At 35.8% G+C, this 23,069-nt stretch overlaps 1 protein-coding gene across 5 annotated transcripts in view; it reads right to left on the bottom strand.

Annotated features, from left to right (window-relative positions):
* The window catches only part of METTL4 (methyltransferase 4, N6-adenosine), a 473,984-nt gene that overhangs the window by 437,208 nt on the left and 13,707 nt on the right, over window positions 1–23,069 (bottom strand). For 3 of the 5 annotated variants that reach the window (XM_059894453.1, XM_059894454.1, XM_059894455.1), the window contains exons 5-9: window positions 22,598–22,667; window positions 18,517–18,691; window positions 16,024–16,130; window positions 15,546–15,637; window positions 4,847–9,771 (exon numbers count right to left, since the gene is read on the bottom strand). In XM_059894453.1, coding sequence (XP_059750436.1) covers window positions 9,626–9,771; window positions 15,546–15,637; window positions 16,024–16,130; window positions 18,517–18,691; window positions 22,598–22,667 — 590 coding nt within the window. In that variant the 3' untranslated portion in view covers window positions 4,847–9,625. Of the gene's footprint in view, window positions 1–4,846; window positions 9,772–15,545; window positions 15,638–16,023; window positions 16,131–18,516; window positions 18,692–22,597; window positions 22,668–23,069 lie in introns of those variants that run through there. The other 2 variants (XR_009497264.1, XR_009497265.1) reach the window with 1 other exon arrangement.

Raw genomic sequence — 23,069 nt, 5'->3', positions numbered from 1 at the left:
CAGATTACACCAAAGCCTGTTCTAACCTGATTTAGATTTAGATGATGAGATTTGGGACTTTAAGCCAGTAGAATTTATATGATGGAATGATACCATTTCGAACCTTAGGATAGGTTGAATGTATTTCACTTGTGGGACAGGCATGGATCGTTGTGGGCCAGAGGTTGGGTCATATTAGGCAAAATTCTAAGAATGACTCCCAATGACCTTCTCACTTGTATAACCTCCACTTTGAGTTTGGTGGGAACCTGTGACATGATGAACTATCACTCCCATGATTATGTTACATTATACGACAAAAGGGAGATTATCCAGGTGGGTCCAATCTAATCACAAAAGCCCTTTAAAAGCAGAGAATTTTCTCTAGATGGAAGCACAAGGCAAAGTGAGAGAGAGTCAAAGGGTAAGAAGCACTCAATGTGCTACTGTGACCTTGAAGATGGAGGGAATCATGGGCAAGGACCAGAGAGCAGCCTCTAGCAGTTGATTTGACTCCTAGCCAACAGCCAGCAAGGAAACAGAACTGAATTCTGCTATCAAACTGAATGACCTTCAAAATGGATCCTTCCCGGGAGTTCCCTGGTGGTCTAGTGGTTAGGATTCAGTGCTTTCACTGCCATGGCCCGGGTTCAATCCCTGGTGGGGGAACTGAGATCTTGCTAAACCACACGGAGTGGCCAAAAGTTAAAAAAAAAAAAAGAAAGAAAGAAAGAAAGAAAATGGATTTTCCCCTAGAGCTTCCAAATAAGAGCTGAGCCCAGCCAACACCTTGTTTTTGGCCTTCTGAGATCCTGAGCAGTGAACCCAGCTGAGACTGCTCAGACTTCTGACCTACAAAACTATAAGCTAATAATCGGTGTGGTTTCAAGCCATTATGATTGTGGTAATTTGTTATGGCAGCAATAGAAAACTAGTACATGAATAGGTAACACGTGGTATGTCCATACAACTGAATACAACTCAGTAATAAAAAAGAATGAATTATCGATACACACAAAAAAATAGAAGACTCTCAAAATAATGACGCTGAGTGAAGGAAGCTAGGTAAAAATAAATAAGAGTACATGCTGTATGATTTCATCTATGTACAATTCTAGAAAATGCACACAACTCTATGATGCAGAAAACAGATCAGTGATTGCCTGGGGATAGGATGGGGAAGGGTGGTTAAGGAAGGTGGATTATAAGGGGCCATGAGAAAATCTTAGGAGATGATGACTGTGTTTATTCTCTTGTTTCTGATGGTGGATTCACAGGTGTACACATAAGTCAAAGCTCATAAAACTGTATGTTATAAAATGTGCAATTTATATCATTATACCTCAATACAGCTGTAAAAATGTTAAAAGTAAGCCTCCTAGACAACTGTAGAAAAGATGTCCAAATAACATTTTCATTCAAAAGGTAGAAAATGCAGAGAAGCAGATTTTTTTAATCCTGTTAATTTAGCCTCCAGTTAAAAAATAAGTTGTGTGCACTATCTTCTATATTTCTATAAAAAGAATTTTTAAAGCTTACAATCTACAAAGAACAAAATGCTTCCTTTGTAACTCTTCTGAACTTGCACATTTTAGCTGCCTACCGTCTAGTAACATCATTACAGCCACTATCTAGAGTTAGAAAATAAACCAAAATTTAACCAGTATGTGGTTCCTGTTCTCCATTTCTCACATTGCTCAGTGACCTCTAAGTGATGTGCTTCTCTAAACTTCTGCATCACTTTCCATTTGTTCCCCAGCTTAGTGTTTACTGTATACTGTGGTTTGTTAAGCTCTCATGTTTCTTGCAGGAGTCTTGTCTATTCCATTGAATTCAAAAATACCTGAAGGCCAAGAGTCCATTCATTCATTCATTAAATATTGGCAGTTCTAGATATGCTGATAAGAGAAACATAAATTAAAAATTGTCCTACCTCCCATAATCTACTGAGAGAGAAGATGTAAAATCTATTGTTTAAAAAAAAAAAAAAAAGGGAGCCACCTACAGAATAAACCACTTTCTGATTTCATGATAAATGTGAGGAAAAACCTAGCTAGATAATCCATGTATGTGAAAAGTGGCTCTAAAAGCAAGAATAAAGGCTTTTCTTTAGGAGACAAAAAAAGGTGGATCACAAAATAAGAGGTGCTGCCAGGAAGACTGTGAATAAAGAGAAATAAGCATATATATTGAATACCTTCTAGGTACCAGGCCCTACGCTAGGCACTTCACATATGTTATTTCACTTCATCCTCATAATAATCCTACAAGGTCCAAAGATTAGGCCTCTTAACCTCAAAAAAGGAAACAAAACAGGAAAACATAGTTTAAATAATTATTCAAATTCACTCAGAAGCTAAATATTAAGACTCAATACATAGGTCCAGCTGATCCCAAAGCCTAGTTTTTTCCTGACAGAGGAAGGTCCATGAGCAAAAGCAGAGTCCTAAATTCAGGTAATAGCAAATATCCAGTTAGACTAACATTTAAGGCATATATGGGAATGTTGGGAGAAGCAGCTAAAAATCAAGCTAAGTACCATATGTTTTTCCTTAAAGATATTGACCAAAAATGATTTTAACACTGCAAATGACCATTCATTTGCCTTAGTCATCCAAAGTTATCCCATTGTTGTGTCACAGTTACCTGATAATTAGTACAAAGTCTAATAAGAAAAAGTTGGTGAAAAAAAATTTTCCTCATGGTCGCCACTCCTAGAGATCAATTTGTTTGTATATAGTCCCAAGAATTTGGACTGATACTGAAAAAGTCCAACAAGTTCACAGAAGCCCTAGAAAACCTAGGTTAACTCCTAGGAATATTTAGAGGAAAATATTTAGTGTAATTATCATGGTATTCTGACTTGCTTTCAAGCTGGAGCCATGAATTTGGATTTCCTTGGTGGCACAGTGGCTAGGAATCTGCCTGCCAATGCAGGGGACACGGGTTCGAGCCCTGGTCCAGGAAGATCCCACATGCCACAGAGCGACTAAGCCCGTGAGCCACAACTACTGAGCCTGTGCTCTAGAGCCCGCAAGCCACAACTACTGAGCCCGTGTGCCACAACTACTGAAGCCCGTGTGCCTAGAGCCTGTGCTCTGCAACAAAGAGAAGCCACCGCAATGAGAAGCCCGCGCACCGCAACGAACAGCAGTCCCCGCTCGTGGCAACTAGAGAGAAAACCCGCGTGCAGAAACAAGACCCAACGCAGCTAAAAATAAATAAATAAATAAATAAAAAGTTTTTAAAAATAGAGCCATGAATTTAATTAAGACCCTCAATGGAGTTTTGGGTTGGTCTATACCCTGATAGCAGATAACCATGGTGCATTAAATAATTTGCACCTGTACTTACGTTACTTAATCTCTCTAACAATTTGAACAACCACCTTCAAGTCCAAGTCTGTATCTTGCAGAAGGGCTTCCTTAAAAATGTAAATTTAAAATGGCTAATCTGATTGAGGAAAATACAATTGCATGGTAAATGTGCTAACAGCTTATGTCAAAGGGTTTAGCAGGTTATCTGATTCTGAGTGATTCTGAGTTGCACTCAGGCTATCAGTTCAACTAATGTCACTAAAATCTCTAACAAAAAATATTGTGTTAATAATCCAAGACTGATGATATCACATATTGAGAAAGGTATGTTTGGATGACTACATATGAACCATTCTAAATTTGCTTCAGGCCAAACAGTGGATCCTCTGATTAGTAGCTGATGAGCCTATTAAGATCTCAGGTTCATTAGCAAACATGGTACAACATAAAAGTGTTTTAATTTAGGAAACAGAATAGAATTCAAGTCTTGGTTCACTTATTAGCCATGTCAGCTCGCCTCTATGAACGTGTTCTCTCATTATAACTACAACTTCATATGACTGCTTTGAGAATAAAGTGATATAATTGAAGTAAAAGAACTCTGATAACCAGAAAACTATGCCAACAGTGCTGTGGTGCTTCCCAGCATGTGGTAAGCCAATGGTACATGATATGTCAAATGAGGTGAATTGAGCAGCATCTTCAAGGAAGGGAAAGCCATTGAAGGTGATTATAATCCTCCTCTGAATCACAATCAGTACAAAATCCAATGTCTCACTGAAGCTAAAAACACAAATTCGCTAAATATATGTCTCTAGAGTACTAAGCCTGAAAAGGTAAGATTTGGGGGCCTACAGTTTTCTGGTAAGAGTGAGTTTGAGCCATAGAATTTGGATGACTAGAACAGGACAAGGTAGATAGAGCCTACAGCGAGGATAGAGCAAAGGCAGCAACTAAAGCAAGGCTCAAAGTTAAGCCTCTGATATTCACATACTCAAAGAATGAACAAACTTCAAAAATAACAATTTTATTTGGCAAAATCAGTAAACAAATTGGCAAACTTGACAGATAATCATTTCAATCTAACATTTTACTTAGTAGATAAATATTTGTAGAAAATCTGTAAATAAACTCTTTTCTCAAAACGCTAAGTGAAAGGCCAAACACAATAGATTACATATTCTATGATTCCATTTATATGAAATTCTAAGAAAGCAAAACTAATGATACAAAACAAATCATTTGCCAAGGGCCAAGGGTGGGAGGATGGGATTGACTGTAAAGGGACACATCAATTTTGGGGGATGAAGGAAATGTTCTATGTCATGATTATGGTGGTAGATATATATGTATGCTTTCAAAACTCATTGAATTCGACACTGATAATTGGAGAATTTTATTATGTGAATAGTATACCTCAAAAAAATTTTAAAGCTTATATATAATAAATCAGCATGTTTTTCAAAGAACCATTTCAGTAAAAATATTTTATTTAGTAAACAAATTATTTGTAGAAAATCTGGAAATAATATTAAAAATTTTTTCACAATCATAAGCAGTAGTTACTTTCTTTTTTTTTCTTTATTTTTATTTTCTAATTTAATTTTTATTTTATATTGGGATATAGTTGATTTGCAATGCTGTATTACTTTCAGGTGTATAGCAAAGTTGTTCAGTTATATATGTACATATCCATTCTTTTTCAGATTCTTTCCCAATATAGATTATTACAGAACACTGAGTATAGTCCCCTGTGCTAGACAGTAGGTCCTTGTTGATTATCTATTTTATATATAGTAGTGTGTATCTCTTAATCCCAAATTCCTAATTTATCCCTCCCCCTACCTTTCTCCTTTGGTAACCATAAATTTGTTTTTGAAAACAATGAGTCTTTCTGTTTTGTAAATAAGTTCATTTGTATCATCTTTTTAGAGTCCACATGTAAGTGATATCATATGATATTTGTCTTTCTCTGTCCACTTTACTTCAGTTAGTATGATAATCTCTAGGTCCATCCATGTTGCTGCAAATGGCATTATCTCATTCTTTTTAATGGCTGAGGAACATTCCACTGTATATATGTACCACATCTTTATCCATTCCTCTGTCGATGGACACTTAGGCTGCTTCCATGTCTTGGCTATTGTAAACAGTGCTGCAATGAACACTGGGGTGCATGTTATCTTTTTGAATTACGGTTTTCTCCAGATATATGCCCAGGAGTGGGATTGCTGGATCACATGGTAGTTCTATTAATTTTTTTAGTTTTTTAAGGAAACTTCCACACTGTCCTCCATAGTGGTTGTACCAATTTACATTCCCACCAACAGCATAGGAGGGTTCCCTTTTCTCCACACCCTCTCCAGCATTTATTGTTTGTAGACTTTTTGATGATGGCCATTCTGACCAGTGTGAGGTGATACCTCATTGTAGCTTTTATTTGCGTTTCTCTAATAATTAGCAAAGTTGGGCATCTTTTCATGTGTTTTTTGGCCATCTGTATGTCTTCTTTGGAGAAATGTCTATTTAGATCTTCTGCCAATTTTTTGATTGGATTGTTTTTGTTTTTTTGATATTGAGCTGCATGAGCTGTTTGTATATTCTGGAGATTAATCCCTTGTCGGTCACTTCGTTTGCAAATATGTTCTCCCTTTCTGTGGGTTATCTTTTCATTTTGTTTATGGTTTCCTTTGCTGTGAAAAAGCTTTTAAGTTTAATTAGGCCCCATTTGTGTATTTTTGTTTTAATTTTCATTACTCTAGGAGGTGGATACAAAAAGATATTTCTATAATTTATGTCAGAGTGTTCTGCCTATGTTTTCCTCTAAGAGTTTTATAGTATCTGGTCTTACATTTAGGCCTTTAATCCATTTTGAGTTTATTTTTGTGTATAGTGTTAGAGAATGTTCTTATTTCATTCTTTTCCATGTAGCTGTTTTCCCAGCACCAGTTATTGAAGAGACTGTCTTTTCTCCATTGTATATTCTTGCCTCCTTTGTCGTAGATCAATTGACCATAGGTGCATGGGTTTATTTCTAGGCATTCTATCTTGTTCCATTAATCTATATTTCTGTTTTTGTGCCAGCACCATACTGTTTTGATTACTCCAGCTTTGTAGTATAGTTTGAAGTCAGGGAGCCTGGTGCCTCCAGCTCCATTTTTCTTTCTCGGAATTATTTCGGCTATTAGGGGTCTTTTGTGTTTCCAGACAAATTTTAAAATTTTTGTTCTAGTTCCGTGAAAAATTCCATTGGTAATTTGATAGGGATTGCATTGAACCTGTAGTTGCCTTGGGTAGTATAGCCATTTTGACAATACTGATTTTTCCAATCCAAGAACACAGTATATCTTTCCATCTGTTTGTATCATATATTCCATTTCTTTCATCAGCATCTTATAGTTTTCAGAGTACAGGCCTTTTGTTTCCTAGGTATTTTATTATTTTGATGCAATGGCAAATGGGATTGTTTCCTTAATTTCTCTTTCCAATCTTTCATTGTTAGTGTATAGAGATGCAAGAGATTTCTGTGTATTAATTTTGTATCCTGCAACCTTACCAAATTCATGGAGGAACTCTAGTAGTTTTCTGGTAGCATCTTTAGGATTTTCTGCAAACAGTGACAGTTTCACTTCTTTTCCAATTTGGATTTCTTTTGTTTTTTGTTTTTTTTTCTTCTCTGATTGCCATGGCTAGGACTTCCAAAACTATGTTGAATAAAAGTGGTGAGAGTGAACATCCTTGTCTTGTTCCTGATCTTGGAGGAAATGCTGTCAGCCTGATCTCACTGATCTTAGAGGAAATGCTGCCAGGTTATCACCACTAAGTATGATGTTAGCTGTGGGTTTGTCATATATAGCCTGTATTATGTTGAGGTAGGTTCCCTCTATGCCCACTTTCTGGAGAGTTTTTATCATAGATGGGTGTTGAATTTTGTCGAAAGCTTTTTCTCCATCTATTGAGATGATCACGTGGTTTTTATTCTGCAATTTGTTGATGTGGTGTACCACACTAATTGATTTGAGGATATTGAAAAATCCTTGCATCCCTAGGATAAATCGCACTTGACCATGGTGTATGAACCCTTTAACATATTGTTGGATTAGGTTTGCCAGTATTTTCTTGAGGATTTTTGTATCTATGTTCATCAATGATATTGACCTGTAATTTTCTTTTTTGTAGTATCTTTGTCTGGTTTTGGTATCAGGGTGATGGTGGCCTCACAGAATGAGTTTGGGAGTTTTCCTGACTCTGTAATTTTTTGGAATAGTTTCAGGATAAGTGTTAACTCTTTTCTAAATGTTTGACAGAATTCACCTGTGATAGATAGAATTCATCTGGTCCTGCACTTTTGTTTGTTGGAAGTTTTTTAATCACAGTTTCAATTTCAGTACTTGTGATTGGTCTGTTCATATCGGTCTGTGATTGTTCTGTTCTTCGGTGGGTTAGTCTTGAAAGATTGTACCTTTCTAAGAATTTGTCCATTTCTTCCAGGTTGTCCATTTCATTGGCATATAGTTGCTTGTAGTAGTCTCTTATGATTCCTTTGTATTTCTGTGGTGTCAGTTGTAACTTCTCCTTTTTCACTTCTAATTTTATTGATTTGAGCCCTTTCCCTTTTTTCTTGATGAATCTAAAGGTTTATCAATTTTGTTTATCTTTTCAAAGAACAAGCTTTTAGTTTCACTTATCTTTTCTATTGTTTTGTTCATCTCTATTTATTTCTGCTCTGATTTTATGATTTCTTTCCTTCTACTAACTTTGGGTTTTGTTTGTTCTTTTTTCTCTAGTTGCTTTAGGTGTAAGGTTATGTTGTTTAGTTGAGAGTTTTCGTTTCCTGAGGTAAGACTGTATTGCTATAAACTTCCCTCTTAGAATTGCTTTTACTGTATCCCGAAGGTTTTGTATTGTCGTGTTTTTGTTTTCATTTGTCTCTAAGTATTTTTTTATTTCCTCTTAGGTGATCCATTGGTTGTTTAGTAACACTGTTCAACCTCCACATGTTTGTGGGGTTTTTTATTTTCAAATATTTATTTATTTATTTTTGGCTGTGTTGGGTCCTCGTTGCTTCATGCAGGCTTTCTCTTGTTGCAGTGAGCAGGGGCTACTCTTCGTTGCAGCACACAGGCTTCTCATTGTGGTGGCTTCTCTTGTTGCGGAGCACTGGCTCTAGGCGATCGGGCTTCAGTAGTTGTGGCACACAGGCTCAGTAGTTGCAGCTCATGGGCTCTAGAATGCAGGCTCAGTAGTTGTGGCACATGGGCTTAGTTGCTCCACAGCATGTGGGATCTTCCCGGACCGGGGCTCGAACCCATGTCCCCTGCATTGGCAGGTGGATTCTTAACCACTGCACCACCAGGGAAGTCCCATGTCTCTGTTTTCTACAGTTTTTTCCTTGTAGCTGATTTCTAATCTCATAGTGGTGTGGTTGGAAAAGATGCTTGATATGATTTCAATTTTCTTAAATTTACCAAGGTTTGCTTTGTGGCCCAGCATGTGATCTATCCTGGAGAATGTTCCATGCGTGCTTGAGAAGAATGTGTATTCTGCTGCTTTTGGATGGAATGTTCTATAAGTATCAATTAAGTCCAAGCAGTGTTTACTTTCTGACATTGAAAAGTGACCCTGAATGAAATTTAAAACCCTCCAAAAAATGTTTCATGAACTCAGAACAATGATGCAGTACTTAGCAGGTCTTTGAATACATTTTCCAGAATGTAGCAGTATACTAGACGTTCTAAATTCAGGTTGTACAAGGGTCAGGTAGACAATATAAGTGAGTGGCATGGGACAAAGGTTACTGTGGTAAACTGGAGAGTACATGGCCCTTCCCAAATGAGCTGCTACCACTGGGTCCCATAGACTGATGCCAGGAAAGAACACAGGCCACAGTGTAGCCAGAGTTTCTGATGTTTAAAGAAAGGAAGAAATATGGACTTATTATGTGAAATTTCCTGATTTTTTAGAATGATGGCTCCAATTTTTTTTACAACACCATATGGGCCAAACAAAACACACCCATACATAGAATTGTGACTTCAGGTCCATAGTGCATGCTTTCTAAACTTTTTCAGTAACAAAGTCTTGCCATCATTCTAACTGCTTACCTCTTTATTTGTAGAGCTCAGAATAATGTGAAATACTAGTGCAACTGAAGTAAAATTCATCTCAAAATTATATGACAGCTAGTCACTTCTAATCATTTTGCTGAAAAACCCAGTCCTGTTTACATCTCTAAGCATATTGGTTGGTAATAAATAGGAAAAATCTATTAGAATGAAGGCAGAAGGAGTGAGGAAAAACTGAAGAAAAACACAATTTTAAGAACATAGTCAACTTTTAGACTCCAGGGCAACAAAATAATCCACATGTTGAAATTTGAGGACTTCATTGCCCCAACTAGTCCAACCTGGCTGTAAATTTCGAGCAAACAATTCCAAACATTCCCCCTCTGGCTTGATATAGTCTTTTAGAACCTCTGTCCAGAAAAAAAAAGAGAAAACAACACAAAAATTATTATTAAGGAAGGAATCAATTTCTTTTAGCAGTAAAGAGGAGAAAAGCAGGGATGTTTCCTTAAAAAAAAAAAAGGCAAGTTAATTTCAAGGATTTCATCACAGGCTTTACTATTTATAGTTAGAAAGTCATTTAAAATAAACACCCTTGAGATTGGGAACAATACCATCAGAACTTTCAATAGTCCTGATTTATCAGTTTTCATTTGTAGATAAGAAATGAGGATTTTAACACCCACACTGGTGACTTTTCAGTCTTCCAATAATGCTGACATAGCTCCTGAGTACTAACTTAATTTATTTTTTAATAAATGTAATCCATGCATGAAAAAAAGTCTATAGGAACAATACAAAGACAACCCACTTTAAAAACTAAGATAAAACATAAGTCTCTGCAAAAACATACTTTAGTGTAAGAGTTGGAAACACAGAGAAATATTCACAACATATATCTAACAAATAACTCTACCTCCTCAGCTATAACTTGGTAGTACTGAGAACACTCCTTCACTTCCAAATTACAGATCTTTCTTTACCTAAAATTTCACCATATTATTTCCACAGTTAAGTATTCCTTATTCAATGTACTCATAACTACTGAAAATTATATTTTGTTAGGAAAATGACATCTCATCTATTCCTTGGCTAAATAGCTGTGATCTACACTAACAGAAAAAACGAGAATACCGTAGAAGCTTTTTTTTAAAGCACATGCTCATTTGAATGACAAATATTTAAATCAATTTAACCTTGATCACGTTGCTGCTTAGCTATATTTTTTTGATATATGTATATTCTACGACAGGAACTGAGTATGAAAATAACGATTCAGGGATGAAAAGTCACTGGAACTGGCAAAATATAGTTCTTAATTGCTATAAAAGATTGAGCTTGGAAGAAACCCATCAAATTCCCTTTAGCAATGATAAGGGTTCCTTAGAAATACTTGATATAGGTTAGATGTAAAAGATAATATATTTTAAAATGTATATTTCATGTTCTTCAGATGCTCTCACAGCAAAATAATTGTTTATTTGTCTGAAAGCACTGGTCCTGATTATCAAAAATCAAAGAATTTAAAGTATTCATTGTCTATAACTCACCAAACTCAAATCTGGGCTTTGATAGCTTCTAGGTGATGCTTACATGAGACTTCTAGTCCTTTCATAAGTATATAATTAAATGCTATTAAAGTTGAGTGAGAAAAATTTCCCCAGAGTCTTAGAACAATAAACTTTTGTATCACTTTTCCATTTTTGCCCCATGAATTCAATGCCTTACTGGCCTCAATTCACTTTTAATGTGGTCTAAGGTTATACTGAAGGCAAGGTTTTGTTTTCTTGTTTCTGCCTGTTCAGTTCTTTGGTACAAAGATATTAGCAAGTCTATTTTGGAATTTTAAACTGGAGTCTAAACTGGAATCAGCCAGTCAATAATGTTTACTATTCCTGAGGGACTTCCCTGGTGGTCCAGTGGGTAAGACTCTGTGCTCCCAATGCAGGGAGCCCAGGTTTGATCCCTGGTCGGGGAACTAGATCCTGCATGCATGCCGCAACTAAGAAGCCTGCATGCCACAACTAAGACCTGGCACAGCCTAGATAAATAAATAGATTTTTTTTTTTTAATGTTTACTATTTCTGAGCACCCATTATAAGTGCTATGGGACTTAACAAAAGAAATAGATATCCATGTCTTCTAAGAGTTCACAAGCTAATAGAAAAAGATGGCCAGGTACTTGGAATGGAAAAATACATAAAACCTAAACCCATTTATCACCTTCTACTTTATCAATGGAACACATTTCTGCATGGCTTTTTTCCTTTCTAGTTGAGAAACACAGAAAATCAAGGAGTAATGTTTTTGTAATGTTAACCACATATGTTTAATTTCAAAACAAAGCAAAAGAAATAGAGGCAAATTAATGGAAATATTTTATTCTTACTAATTTTAAATATCAATTTAAAAGAAAATGCAAGATCTTAAAAAGTTCTCATCACAGGAAAAAAATTTTGTGACTATGTATAGGCTTATTGTGATCAGTGAATATGTATATATATCTTGAATCATTATGTTGTACACCTGAAACTAATACAATGTTATATGTCAATTATCTCAATTTTAAAAAAACAAATTCAAATGTATAAATTTAAATACGAGTATGACATATATATAAATAATTATATAACATCTGGCATTAGTAGAACATACTTGTAACCAATGGAGAGGAAGTAATTCATACATAGCCCATCATTCCCCTTCTGCTTGGGAGAAAAGGGCATGGCTGGGGGAAAAGTGGCTCAAACGTCAGTGCATAGAATCTCATCAAACTATAACTGTTCAGATACAAATTGTTGCGAGTAAAGTAGCAAAAAGGAGAAGAAATTCCTCTAAGGTACAATATGAAAAACAAAATTTTCATTCAAATACTTTTATTTCATGATTTTCCTACCTTCAATCTTTAAACTTAAAATATTATACATTTATGTTAGGTTGTAAGCCAAAGCTATTGTTGGCTTATGTTTCAGTCTATAGGAAGAAATTTCAAAACTTAAAAAGAGTAAATGTCTCATTTTGAAACAGAATATGCTTCCAATTTGGTGTTTTTTACATTTTGCAGTAGAAATAACAAATTAAAACTTTTTAAAAGAAAAAAAAACTTGGTGTTTCTAGAAGCAAAAGAGAGAACATTTCATTTTGTGAATTGGCATAAAGCAGTTTAAGAACATTTACATGTAAAAGTTCTAAGCATTATATAGAGAACATGTATTATCCCAAATCCTAGGGTTATGATTCAGAGTAAAATACTATTCTATTTATTTTTATTTATTTTTTAACATCTTTATTGGAGTATAATTGCTTTACAACGTTGTGTTAGTTTCTGCTGTATCACAAAGTGAATCAGCTACATGTATACATATATCTTAATATCCCCTCCCTCTTGCACCTCCCTCCCACCCTCCCTATCCCACCCCTCTAGGTGGACACAAAGCACTGAGCTGATCTCTCTGTGCTATGCAGCTGCTTCCCACTAGCTAGCTATTTTACATTTGGTAGTGTATGTATGTCCATGCCACTCTCTCACTTCAGAGTAAAATATACTGCAGAAATCTGAAAGTTGCTTTCTGATGGCTTTGTGTGGCTCTATATCCAAAATACAGGCACTCGCTATCCAGTAACATGAACTCAAAAATAAAGGATTATAAATACTTCTTGTCTACCAGTACTTAACCAAAACATAAGAATAACATATATTGAGTCACACAAAATTTTCCCCCCCAAAATCTAACTTTTCTTTTTAAATACTCTCAATGCTAAAAATGTGTTTGTGCTGCTCTCTACTGGGAATACAGCAGAACTGCACTTCGTAAGTACAGGCCATAATATGTACTAATTTTTATTAGTATTAATAAAAGACTAATTTTATTCACTATTTTATAAAATCTTATATCTTAAGACTACTCTTTAAACATAATCTATGTAAAATGAATTAAGAAATAGTTTACCTATCATTTGGGAATGAAAGGTTTTTTGGGTCTGGCTCTTGGATTTTTAAAAGTAAAAAAATAAGCCCAAAGACAAACCCTAAATTAAGCTTTGGTACTCACCAAATGATAAAGAAAATTCAAATGAGAAGAATACAAATTAGATTTCCTCCAATGAGTATAACTGGTGGCAAACATAATTTTTTTCTCAAAGAACAGTACAGCTTAACTTTTCATTTAAGTCAAATGTTTAATGCATTAAAGAATCTATAACAGTCCAAAGTTTACAGGCAATTATTCACTGAGAATCCCTCTAAGTCAAAGAATGGATCAACAGGTAGACATCTGAACATTTCTCAAATGAATTAACACTAAAGACTCTCTGTATAAGCAATTTAAGATAACAGAAATCTTAAATGCTACCAATAAACATTCTCTTCAGAATTTGAATTCACCTTCCTATGTATCCTAGCTCATGAACTATCCCACATCCTGCAAAATCAGGTGATAAGCTGATAGCCTGTAGTCTTCCTGAGTGGCAGCTTGAAAGTTTTGGTTTATTTAAGCCAGGACCACCAAATTAATAAAATATATATTTCTAAAGAAAAAATTTTAATAGTAAACTTTGAATGTCAAATTCAGTATCTCTCATATTTCTATCCCTATTACATTCCTATTTTTTTAATTCTTTCACTTGAAAAATTTAGCATTTACTGATCTTCTACTATATGCTACAGAATTTCAAATATAACCAATCCTCACAACTCTGAAAGATTAAATATCATTATTCGCCCTTCAAATGTTGACTTTGAGGTGAGGAAAATTATTAGAAAATTATTAGAGTAACTTGCTCAAGCAGCAGAACCAGGATTCAAACTCATGTTAGTCAATCTGAAAAGCTAAAGCTTTCCATTATTCCTTGCTGCTTAGTTTCATTAAATGATGGACATTATACTAAAGCATTAAGACTAGTAAGAATTGCAGGCTGCAGCAATTACCTTTCCAATGGTTCAGAAAAGCAACACTACCTCAACATAAAACTGAGAGTGTCTACCAACTATCAAGGGAATTCTAACCATCTCTCTGACTGCTTTCTGCGCTCTTGGCTTTAGAACCAGCAAGGGATAGAACCCTGACAGGACAATAAAGCACCTAGCAGAACTAGGCCTTACATGCATCATCAGTCTTCATTCTGCTGAGGGCAGTGATGGGATAACAACCCGGTTAGTAAGGGGAAACTAAAAAATGGCGAAGAGGAAAGGCTGAGGTAATGTAAGACTAATCTGCACGGGTGCGCTGGGTGGTCACGCGGCTCCGTCTCCACTTCAACAGCATTTTAACATAACAGACCCTTTTCCAACCACCAACCACCCTCCAGACTCCTTTCCAGTTGCGACCTCCGGGACCAGGCAACACCGCTTTTGCGGTCAGCTCCTTAGTGCCACCCACGATGACCTCCCAGATTCGTGAGAATTATTCCACCCAAGTGGAGGGTGTGGTCACCCGCCTGGTGGACCTGCATCCGCAGGCCTGCTACACCTACCTCTCTCTGGGCTTCTGCTCCGAGCGCCACAACGCGGCTCTGGAGGGCCAGGGCCCTGCCTCCTTCAGCGGGTTGGCCCAGCACCTCTCCAAGATGCAAAACCACCGTGGCAGCAGCGCCCTCTTCCGGGACACGCCGAAGCCGCCCCAAGATGAGTGGGGCAAAGCCCTGGACGCCACAGAAGCTGCCATGGGCCTGGAGAAGAACCTGAACCAGGCCCTTTTGGATTTGCATGCCCTGGGTTCTGCCCACACAGACCATCTCTGTGCCTTCCTGCGGAGCCACCTCCTGGATGAGGAGGTGAGACTCAAGACCACCTGACCAACCTCCTCAGGCTGGCCAGCCCCCAGCCAGGGCTGGGCAAGTACTTAGGACCAGTAGCCTTCAAGCCCAGCGGCCCTTGAGGGCCCGTCTCCATCTCCTGGTCTCAGGGTCTCTGCCTGAGCCTCTCCCTGCTGCCACTAGGCAGCTATGTAACTGCCTGGAGCCCTCTCCCAAGCTACGGACCAATTGGAAACAATAAAGCTTTCTGTAGCAAAAAAAAAAAAATCTATTCTCTATTTCATAAATTCTGCTATATGATTTTAGAATATTAATTAAAATAACATATATCTGATTTAATTTCCAAATTTCTAGACTATTCAAATACCATCAATACATTCAACCCTTTTGTCAATTTCACAGAAGTCGTAACTATTTTATAAAAACATACCAGCAAGAGGTGGCTTATGTGAGTGAAGCGTACAGGGCACACTGACAATTAACTTGTGATCTGGAATGGGGAGCTCTTTTACATCTGCATTCCTATTAAAACAGAACAACAACATAAATTATATTTTAAAGGACAATTTTTTACATATAAGCCACAGTTGCCTTGATTTTTTTTCACCTTTCCAATAGTATCTGAATTTATAATAAATTTAAGAATAGAAATAATGGAAATCAACAACCTAAGTATTAAGAAATTTCAGATAGTTTCCTTTTCTACAATAATGACTCTTACACATTAGATAAAGCAAAAGATAATATAAAATTTCATGTGCCATACCATTCACACTTTTCTCATCTCGGCCATTTCCAGATTTTCAAATATGTAAAAATTAACAAAAACTAATGATCACTGTGTTAATAACTTTTAAAAGCCTTAAAATTAATACATTTATACAATTTTGAAAAATCACCTTTCCTACCTTAATGGTAAAGCAGCTTTTTCTCGAACTCTTCCCAGTATAAGACCTTCGTAAGGCTTTTTGTGTGGAGAATCTAATGGGAACACAAACTCTCCTGAACTGGTGATCTGATAAAAAGGAGTCAAAAACAAAAACAACCCATACATCTGTAAATATCCAGGAAAAGGATTGGGTTTTTTTTCCTACCACTATACGATTTCCACCAAAGAAAAAGAAGTATTAAACCTCAAGGCTACTGCAGTCCAATAAAAATATAATGTGGGCCACAAATTTAAGCCACACATGTAATTTAGATTTTCTAGTACCAACATTTAAAAAAGCAAAAAGAAAGAGGCAAAATTAATTTTAATTGTATTTTAAGTTTTAAATAATTTTTAATTATTTTTAATTTAACCTAACATATCTAAAATATTACCATTTCAATATGTAATCAATTCAAAAAATTATTGAGGTATGTTATATTCTTTCTTTCATACTAAGTCTTTTAAATCCAAAACACTTACATTTTACATTTAGCACATCTCAATTTGGACTAGTCACATTTCAAGTGCTGAAGAGCTACATACTGCTAGTGACTACCATAATGGACAAGGCAGCTATGAAGGACTAAAAATTTTAAATATCACTTTATCATCTTGCACACAAAAACCTCTATTTTTCATTAAAATTTATTATTGGAAACCATGCCATCATTAATTCATTTATTTGTTCAAATAACATTTACCTATTACTGGCAATGTGACTAAGTCGATTACAATAAAGTATTTTCCTTTACTTATAGGAAACAATGTCATTAAATACTGTCAGAGCTAAAATTAATAATGAAAGAAGCTCAGGGATTGATGAGATAGACAATACGTGGTCCAATTTCTTGGCATTATAAATCCAGAAATTCGATCTTATCATTTCATCCTGGAGTGATCAGACTCCCAAAGACTCACTTTAGCTAATCAAACTCAAAACACAATTTATAATAATAACATCAATTCATTAATTAAGCATGGAAGAAAATATTTTCACTATCAGAATATTCATATCTATTCTCTGTGGAACCCTTTACCCTATGTCGAGGTACCTAAAAAACCAAATCAGTAAAGTCCTTTTATCACCTCTAGGGCCCACGAGAAACAGCATCTATTCCACACAGCACTGTATAAACACTGGCAAATTCTTATTCTTTGGACATCCTTTATACCCAATGCAGATTACTCCTTCTGATATAACAATATGTTCAATTACCTAATAAGTATTTCATAAAACATATTTTTGTTTTAAGCTATAGTCATATCATACCATCTCATAGAACTGATTACTACCAGAAATGAACAGTGTTAGTTTTCATGTATTAACATTTTACTGGTTTTGATTTCAGAAGGTAACCTTTTTGTGACTTTGGCCCCAGTCACTGATTATAAAAGAACTGCCATAATAGACAGAGTGGAATGGAGTTTTATATTCCTGTTATGGTCCTACAGCAAATCAACCAAAGCTAAGCCCAAAGCACAGCTGTAAAAGCAAAGACACAACTATAAGTGTTTGTTTGCCAAGTCTCACAAAATAGGTGCAAATAAATAATGTACACAGCTTTTAGAAGATATTCCAGTACACTACAAAGTACACAAAGCACATAAAAGTAGAACCTGTGTCTAAATGAATATACAGTTATATAAATATTATATAAATGTTAAACATTCAACCCATAATAACCTGGTTTACCTTTTTAAAATTTAGGAGGGCTTTTGTGGAATTCACCTGGTAGACAATGTATCTTTAAAAGGATGTCCAATGCACTCTGAACTGATGCCTTATATTTTTGTATTTTTTGGTATTTTTATACCAAGCAAAGATATTAAAGATCATTCAACCAATACAAGAGTTGGAATCATTTCTTTCAAAAACAGGCACTGAGGAACTAAGTTAAGATTTAAAGTATAAAAGGTCCTTGCTTCTAGCATTTTCCCAACTCTTCCACGGTAGGTTTCTTTGCTATCTCCCTCTCATCCCCAGAAACATAAGAAAAAAAGAAAGAAGGAAGGAAGGAAGGGAGGGAGGGAGGAAGGAGAAGAAAAAAGAAAGAAGGACAGAAGTCACAAAGGGCAGCTGAAATTTTGGATGAGTAAAGAGGAAGAAGATGAACAGTAAGACAATTTCTATGTTTAGTGATGGACAAATCCCCCAAAGTTTTTGTTTGTTGTTTCTTAAACTACAGACATCAGAGCTTTTTAAAATGTCATCCTGATATCTCCGAGTGATTTCTGAAGGCCATCAGTTTGGAATTCTACTACAAAAATATACAGAACAAATAGGTAAAAAGTCTTGAGAATAAGAAGACAAAGGTACTTAGCAGCAAAGTAAACATTTTAATTAGACCATGTTGAAGGAGTAGAGCGGTGACATGTTACGCATTAAAAAGTGGATGCTACCTTTATGTGACTTGTATGTCACACCTTATTAACAAATAAAGTTAACAAATACGTTAACTTCTAAACTTACTTTTACCCAGTGCCATTCAGCAACTATCTCCACAGACCAAGAAGGGTAAAGCTCTTCCTTAACAAAACGTAGGTGCTTCTGTCTATTCGTCACCCAAGTAACAACAAGACAGTTTGGAGCAGCCAGCTTAGGGATAGGTATCTGCTTTATTTGCAGTGGTGATAAATAACTATATCTAAAAATAAACAGAAAACAATATCAGCAAAATTTGCTGCAAAAAAGAAAAATAAGCAGGGAGAAGACCTGTATAACATTGACTCCACAAACACAAAGCTCCTATATTTATTTGTGCAACTAAATATGAAGCCACACTGACACCCAGTGGACACATTATTACACGCAAGTCAGAAATAATATTTTTAGTTTTTACTAATTTAAAATGATGAAGCCATATTTCTTTATCATTTCTAAATGTATTACATTTCAATAATTTTACTAATATTTTCTATATGCTTTTCTAACATTCAAAATTAAGCAAATATTATGGTTTGATGATCTGTACATTACAAAGGGACCCCATTAACAGTCTTGAAACTACTGTCTCAATATCCCACCAACATCTTCAATCGATCATCCTGTTTCTTTCATCCTTCCCAATCAGTTCTACTGGGCTCTCTGAAACTCTCATGCTTTCATTACAAAAAGAAATTCTACAGTCTTGCACCTCCTGGTCATTAGTAGTATGAAGTCTAGTTTCTCTTGCTAAAACACTACTTGCTCTACAATACCCCATCAAACCAATGTGGCCCTTTCTCCAGCACCCAACACACACAACAGAGAGAGGTGAGGTCAGTATTCTCCTAGCTCCCCTATTGCCAGTTCCAGGCTATCAGTCATCTACCTCTGTGTAAAATCCCCTTCTCTTTGAGAAGTATGCTATCTAGCCTCCAATGTTCCTTATCGAACCTATTACATCCTCACTCTCCATATTCAATGAGGATTTAAGTTCTGAGATCCTTCTACCTCACCAACATAAATCTTGCCAGTATCCTGGGCAATTTCAAAGCACAAACTAAATAATGTACACACTCACCTACTCTTCCCCTAAATAAATACCGTTGCATTCACCCCACTTCAATAATCCATTCGAGTGGCCAAAACCTGGACCTTGGCATCACTCAAACTTGCTCCATTTCTGAAACCATATACACTGATCTCTGGCCATTACTTTTTTTTTTTTTTTTACATCTTTATTGGAGTATAATTGCTTTACAATGTTCTGTTAGTTTCTGCTGTACAACAAAGTGAATCAGCTATATGTATACATATATCCCCATATCCCCTCCCTCTTGAGCCTCCCTCCCATCCTCCTTATCCCACCCCTCTAGGTCGTCACAAAGCATCGAGCTGATCTCCCTGTGCTATGCAGCTGTTTCCCACTGGCTATCAATTTTACATTTGGTAGTGTATGTGTATGTCAATGCTACTCTCTCACTTCATCCCAGCTTCCCCTTCCCCCACCCCCATGTCCTCAAGTCCGTTCTCCATGCTGCGTCTTTATTCCTGCCCTGCCACTAGGTTCATCAGTACCGTTTTTCTAGATTCCATATACATGCATTAGCATACGGTATTTGTTTTTCTCTTTCTGACTTACTTCACTCTGTATGACAGACTCTAGGTCCATCCACCTCATTACAAATAACTCAATTTTGTTCCTTTTTATGGCTGAGTAATATTCCATTGTATATATGTACCATATCTTCTTTATCCATTCATCTGTCGATGGACATTTCAGTTGCTTCCATGTCCTGGCAATTGTAAATAGTGCTGCAGTGAACATTGTGGTACATGTATCTTTTTGAATTAGGGTTTTCTCAGGGTATATGCCCAGTAGTGAGATTGCTGGGTCATATGGCAGTTCTATTTTTAGTTTTTTAAGGAACCTCCATATTGTTCTCCATAGTGGCTGTACCAATTTACATTCCCACCAACAGTGCAGGAGGGTTCCCTTTTCTCCACACCCTCTCCAGCATTTATTGTTTCTAGATTTTCTGATGATTGGCCATTACCTCTTCTCCGTCACCAATTCTTTGACTTTATCAAAGCATTCAGTCAGTGCCCCATTCCTCCACTTTACTGAGTCTATCAGTTTCTTCCTGCCCACACTTCCTCCTCTTCCTCACATACTACAAACCACCAATCACTTCACTGCCTTCTCACTAGCACCCCTAACTCCAATCTCCCCTTTACTCCTTCACCCCATAACTCCTGCAAACCTCCAATCTTAAATTCAATTCAATTTCAACACAATTCAATTCAACTTCTTCATATGGAAAAAATCAGGTGGAGAAAAATGCTAAACTGAAGAATTGGCTCAATTAAGTCCATTCTCAGGTTCTCAAAACTACTCATCAATTCTTTTACTTATCCTTGGTCAACTACTACAAACCTTCATCTTTTTTCAAGTCTCTTGCCCAAACTCACTCTTGGGCAGATGAAGTTAACTCATGTATCAATTAAAAAAAAAAAAAGCCATCAGACTGCTTCAACTACCTAACCCTCTCCCACCTGGTTATACACTTTCACTTACCCATTGCTATACATTTCCTCTTAAAGGATAGCATGGCTTCATATATTTAAAGCTTATCCCTCCAGCTGTGTTCTCTTATTCCCATCTTCTAGTCTATTAGTGATGCTATTTACTCCCCTCCTTCTGTATTTTCAACCTCTCTAGTAGTTCCTTACCGTCAGCCTATAAATATGCTTATACTATACACTTTTACTTTCTTTTCTTTTCTTTTTTTTTGGTTAGTTTTTCTATACACTATATACTTTTAAAGGAAAAAAGAGAGACGACTTGGATGGGGGGAGGGTGGAGAAGAGGGAGAAAGAAAAGAAGAGAAGAAAAATAACAGAAAAGAAAAAAGGGAGAAATACCCTCAGTTAGGTCTCCTGTCTACAGCTAAGCTAAGGACTGGCCTATCCAGATAATGCATAGTAATCTCCTTTTCTTAGCAGCCTTAATTCCATTTGGAATTTTAATTCCCCTTTTCCATGTAACCTAACATATTCACAAGTTCCAGGGATTAGGACAAAGACATGGAGGCGGATGTGGGGGCAGGGGGGACAATAGTATTCTACCTACCACAGATGCTAAAAACTGGTAACAAGATATTTACATATATCACAGTATCTTCCTATATGACTAATAAAAGAAAAATAGAAAATTAAAAAGGAAAATTAATTACCTATTTTGATAATTACATTATGATTATATAAGAAAATATTAGTATCTTTGTTTTCAAGAAATACAGAATAAAATACTCCAGAGTAACTTACTTCTTCCTAAATAATTTATTCTCAAACAGTTCAGAAAAAAATTATATATACATAGATATCTACACACACGCACAAATACACACATACAGAGAATAGCTACAGGAATTCTTTGTATGATCCTTGAAACTTTAAGAGAAAAAAGTCCAATTATTGGTACAGCTCATAAACAAAAAGCATAAGAAAACAAGATAATTGTGGAGAAGGAATTTCATATGAAGTTTAAGTCAAGGTAATAGGAACTGTTCAGTCTAGAAAATCAAAGAGTGAGAGGAAATACAACTGAAGACATTCACTAGAACTAGAGGGAAAAATTTAGTTTTTTAAAAAGCTATTAAAAGGAAATGTCATCTTACTAACTAATTGACCTTATCACTCTAAAAGGTTACATAAACTAAATGGTGGCATAAATAAAAACAAATTTCAGAATGAAGTAGACCAATTCATTCATAGCAGTATTAAGGAATACTATATTTTGGCACATATTTCTAAACTTTAGAATTTGATATCAAAGAAGGCAAAAATGTTGCCTTTTGGTGTTACAGAAACATCGCTGAACTGGACAGTCAGTAACCTTAATCATTAATAAATATATTACTTTTAACATTCTTAACCTACACCTACATATAGTTCTAGTTCAAGAGAATTATCTACTTAAGGGAATTAAAATCTTAAAACGAAAGTGTTTTAGTAGTTTCAGACAATCTATTATCATAAAGTAATGCTTTTAGCATATGTAACTAGAATGTACGAAGGACCATAGCTTTGAGAAAGCATATCTAATAGATAAATTATTTATACTTACCTGTTACTTCTTTTAACTGATTTGTTCTGCCATGGTGGATCTATCACAATTACATCATATGTTTTCTTACCTGAAAACAAAGAGACAATTTCAGAAAATATCTTCTATATGCATCACTTTAAAAACTAAACATGTTCTGAGACTTCCCTGGCGGTACAGTGGTTGGGACTCTGCACTTCCACTAAAGGGGGTATGGGTTCCATCTCTAGTTGGGGAACTAAGATCCCACATGCCACATGGCCAAAAGAAAAAAAAAAAAAACATGTTCTTCAACAATGAAGTGCATTCACTGCAGACACAAATATACTGGAATGCAAGAAAAGGATTTGTGGCATTTATTCAAATAATTTATCTAAAAAAATTAAGAGATTCCCCTTATAATTTAGTACCTCTTGGATTTTAACATAATTTCACCTATTGCAGAGAGTTCCTAAAAATAACTACAGCTCCCTTAACTAGACATCAATGATTT

Source organism: Balaenoptera ricei, chromosome 14 (assembly GCF_028023285.1).
Source record: "Balaenoptera ricei isolate mBalRic1 chromosome 14, mBalRic1.hap2, whole genome shotgun sequence".
In the NCBI taxonomy this organism is placed as follows: domain Eukaryota; kingdom Metazoa; phylum Chordata; class Mammalia; order Artiodactyla; family Balaenopteridae; genus Balaenoptera; species Balaenoptera ricei.
Note: the sequence above shows the minus strand (reverse complement) of the source record. Positions and strands in the feature narration are given on the sequence as shown.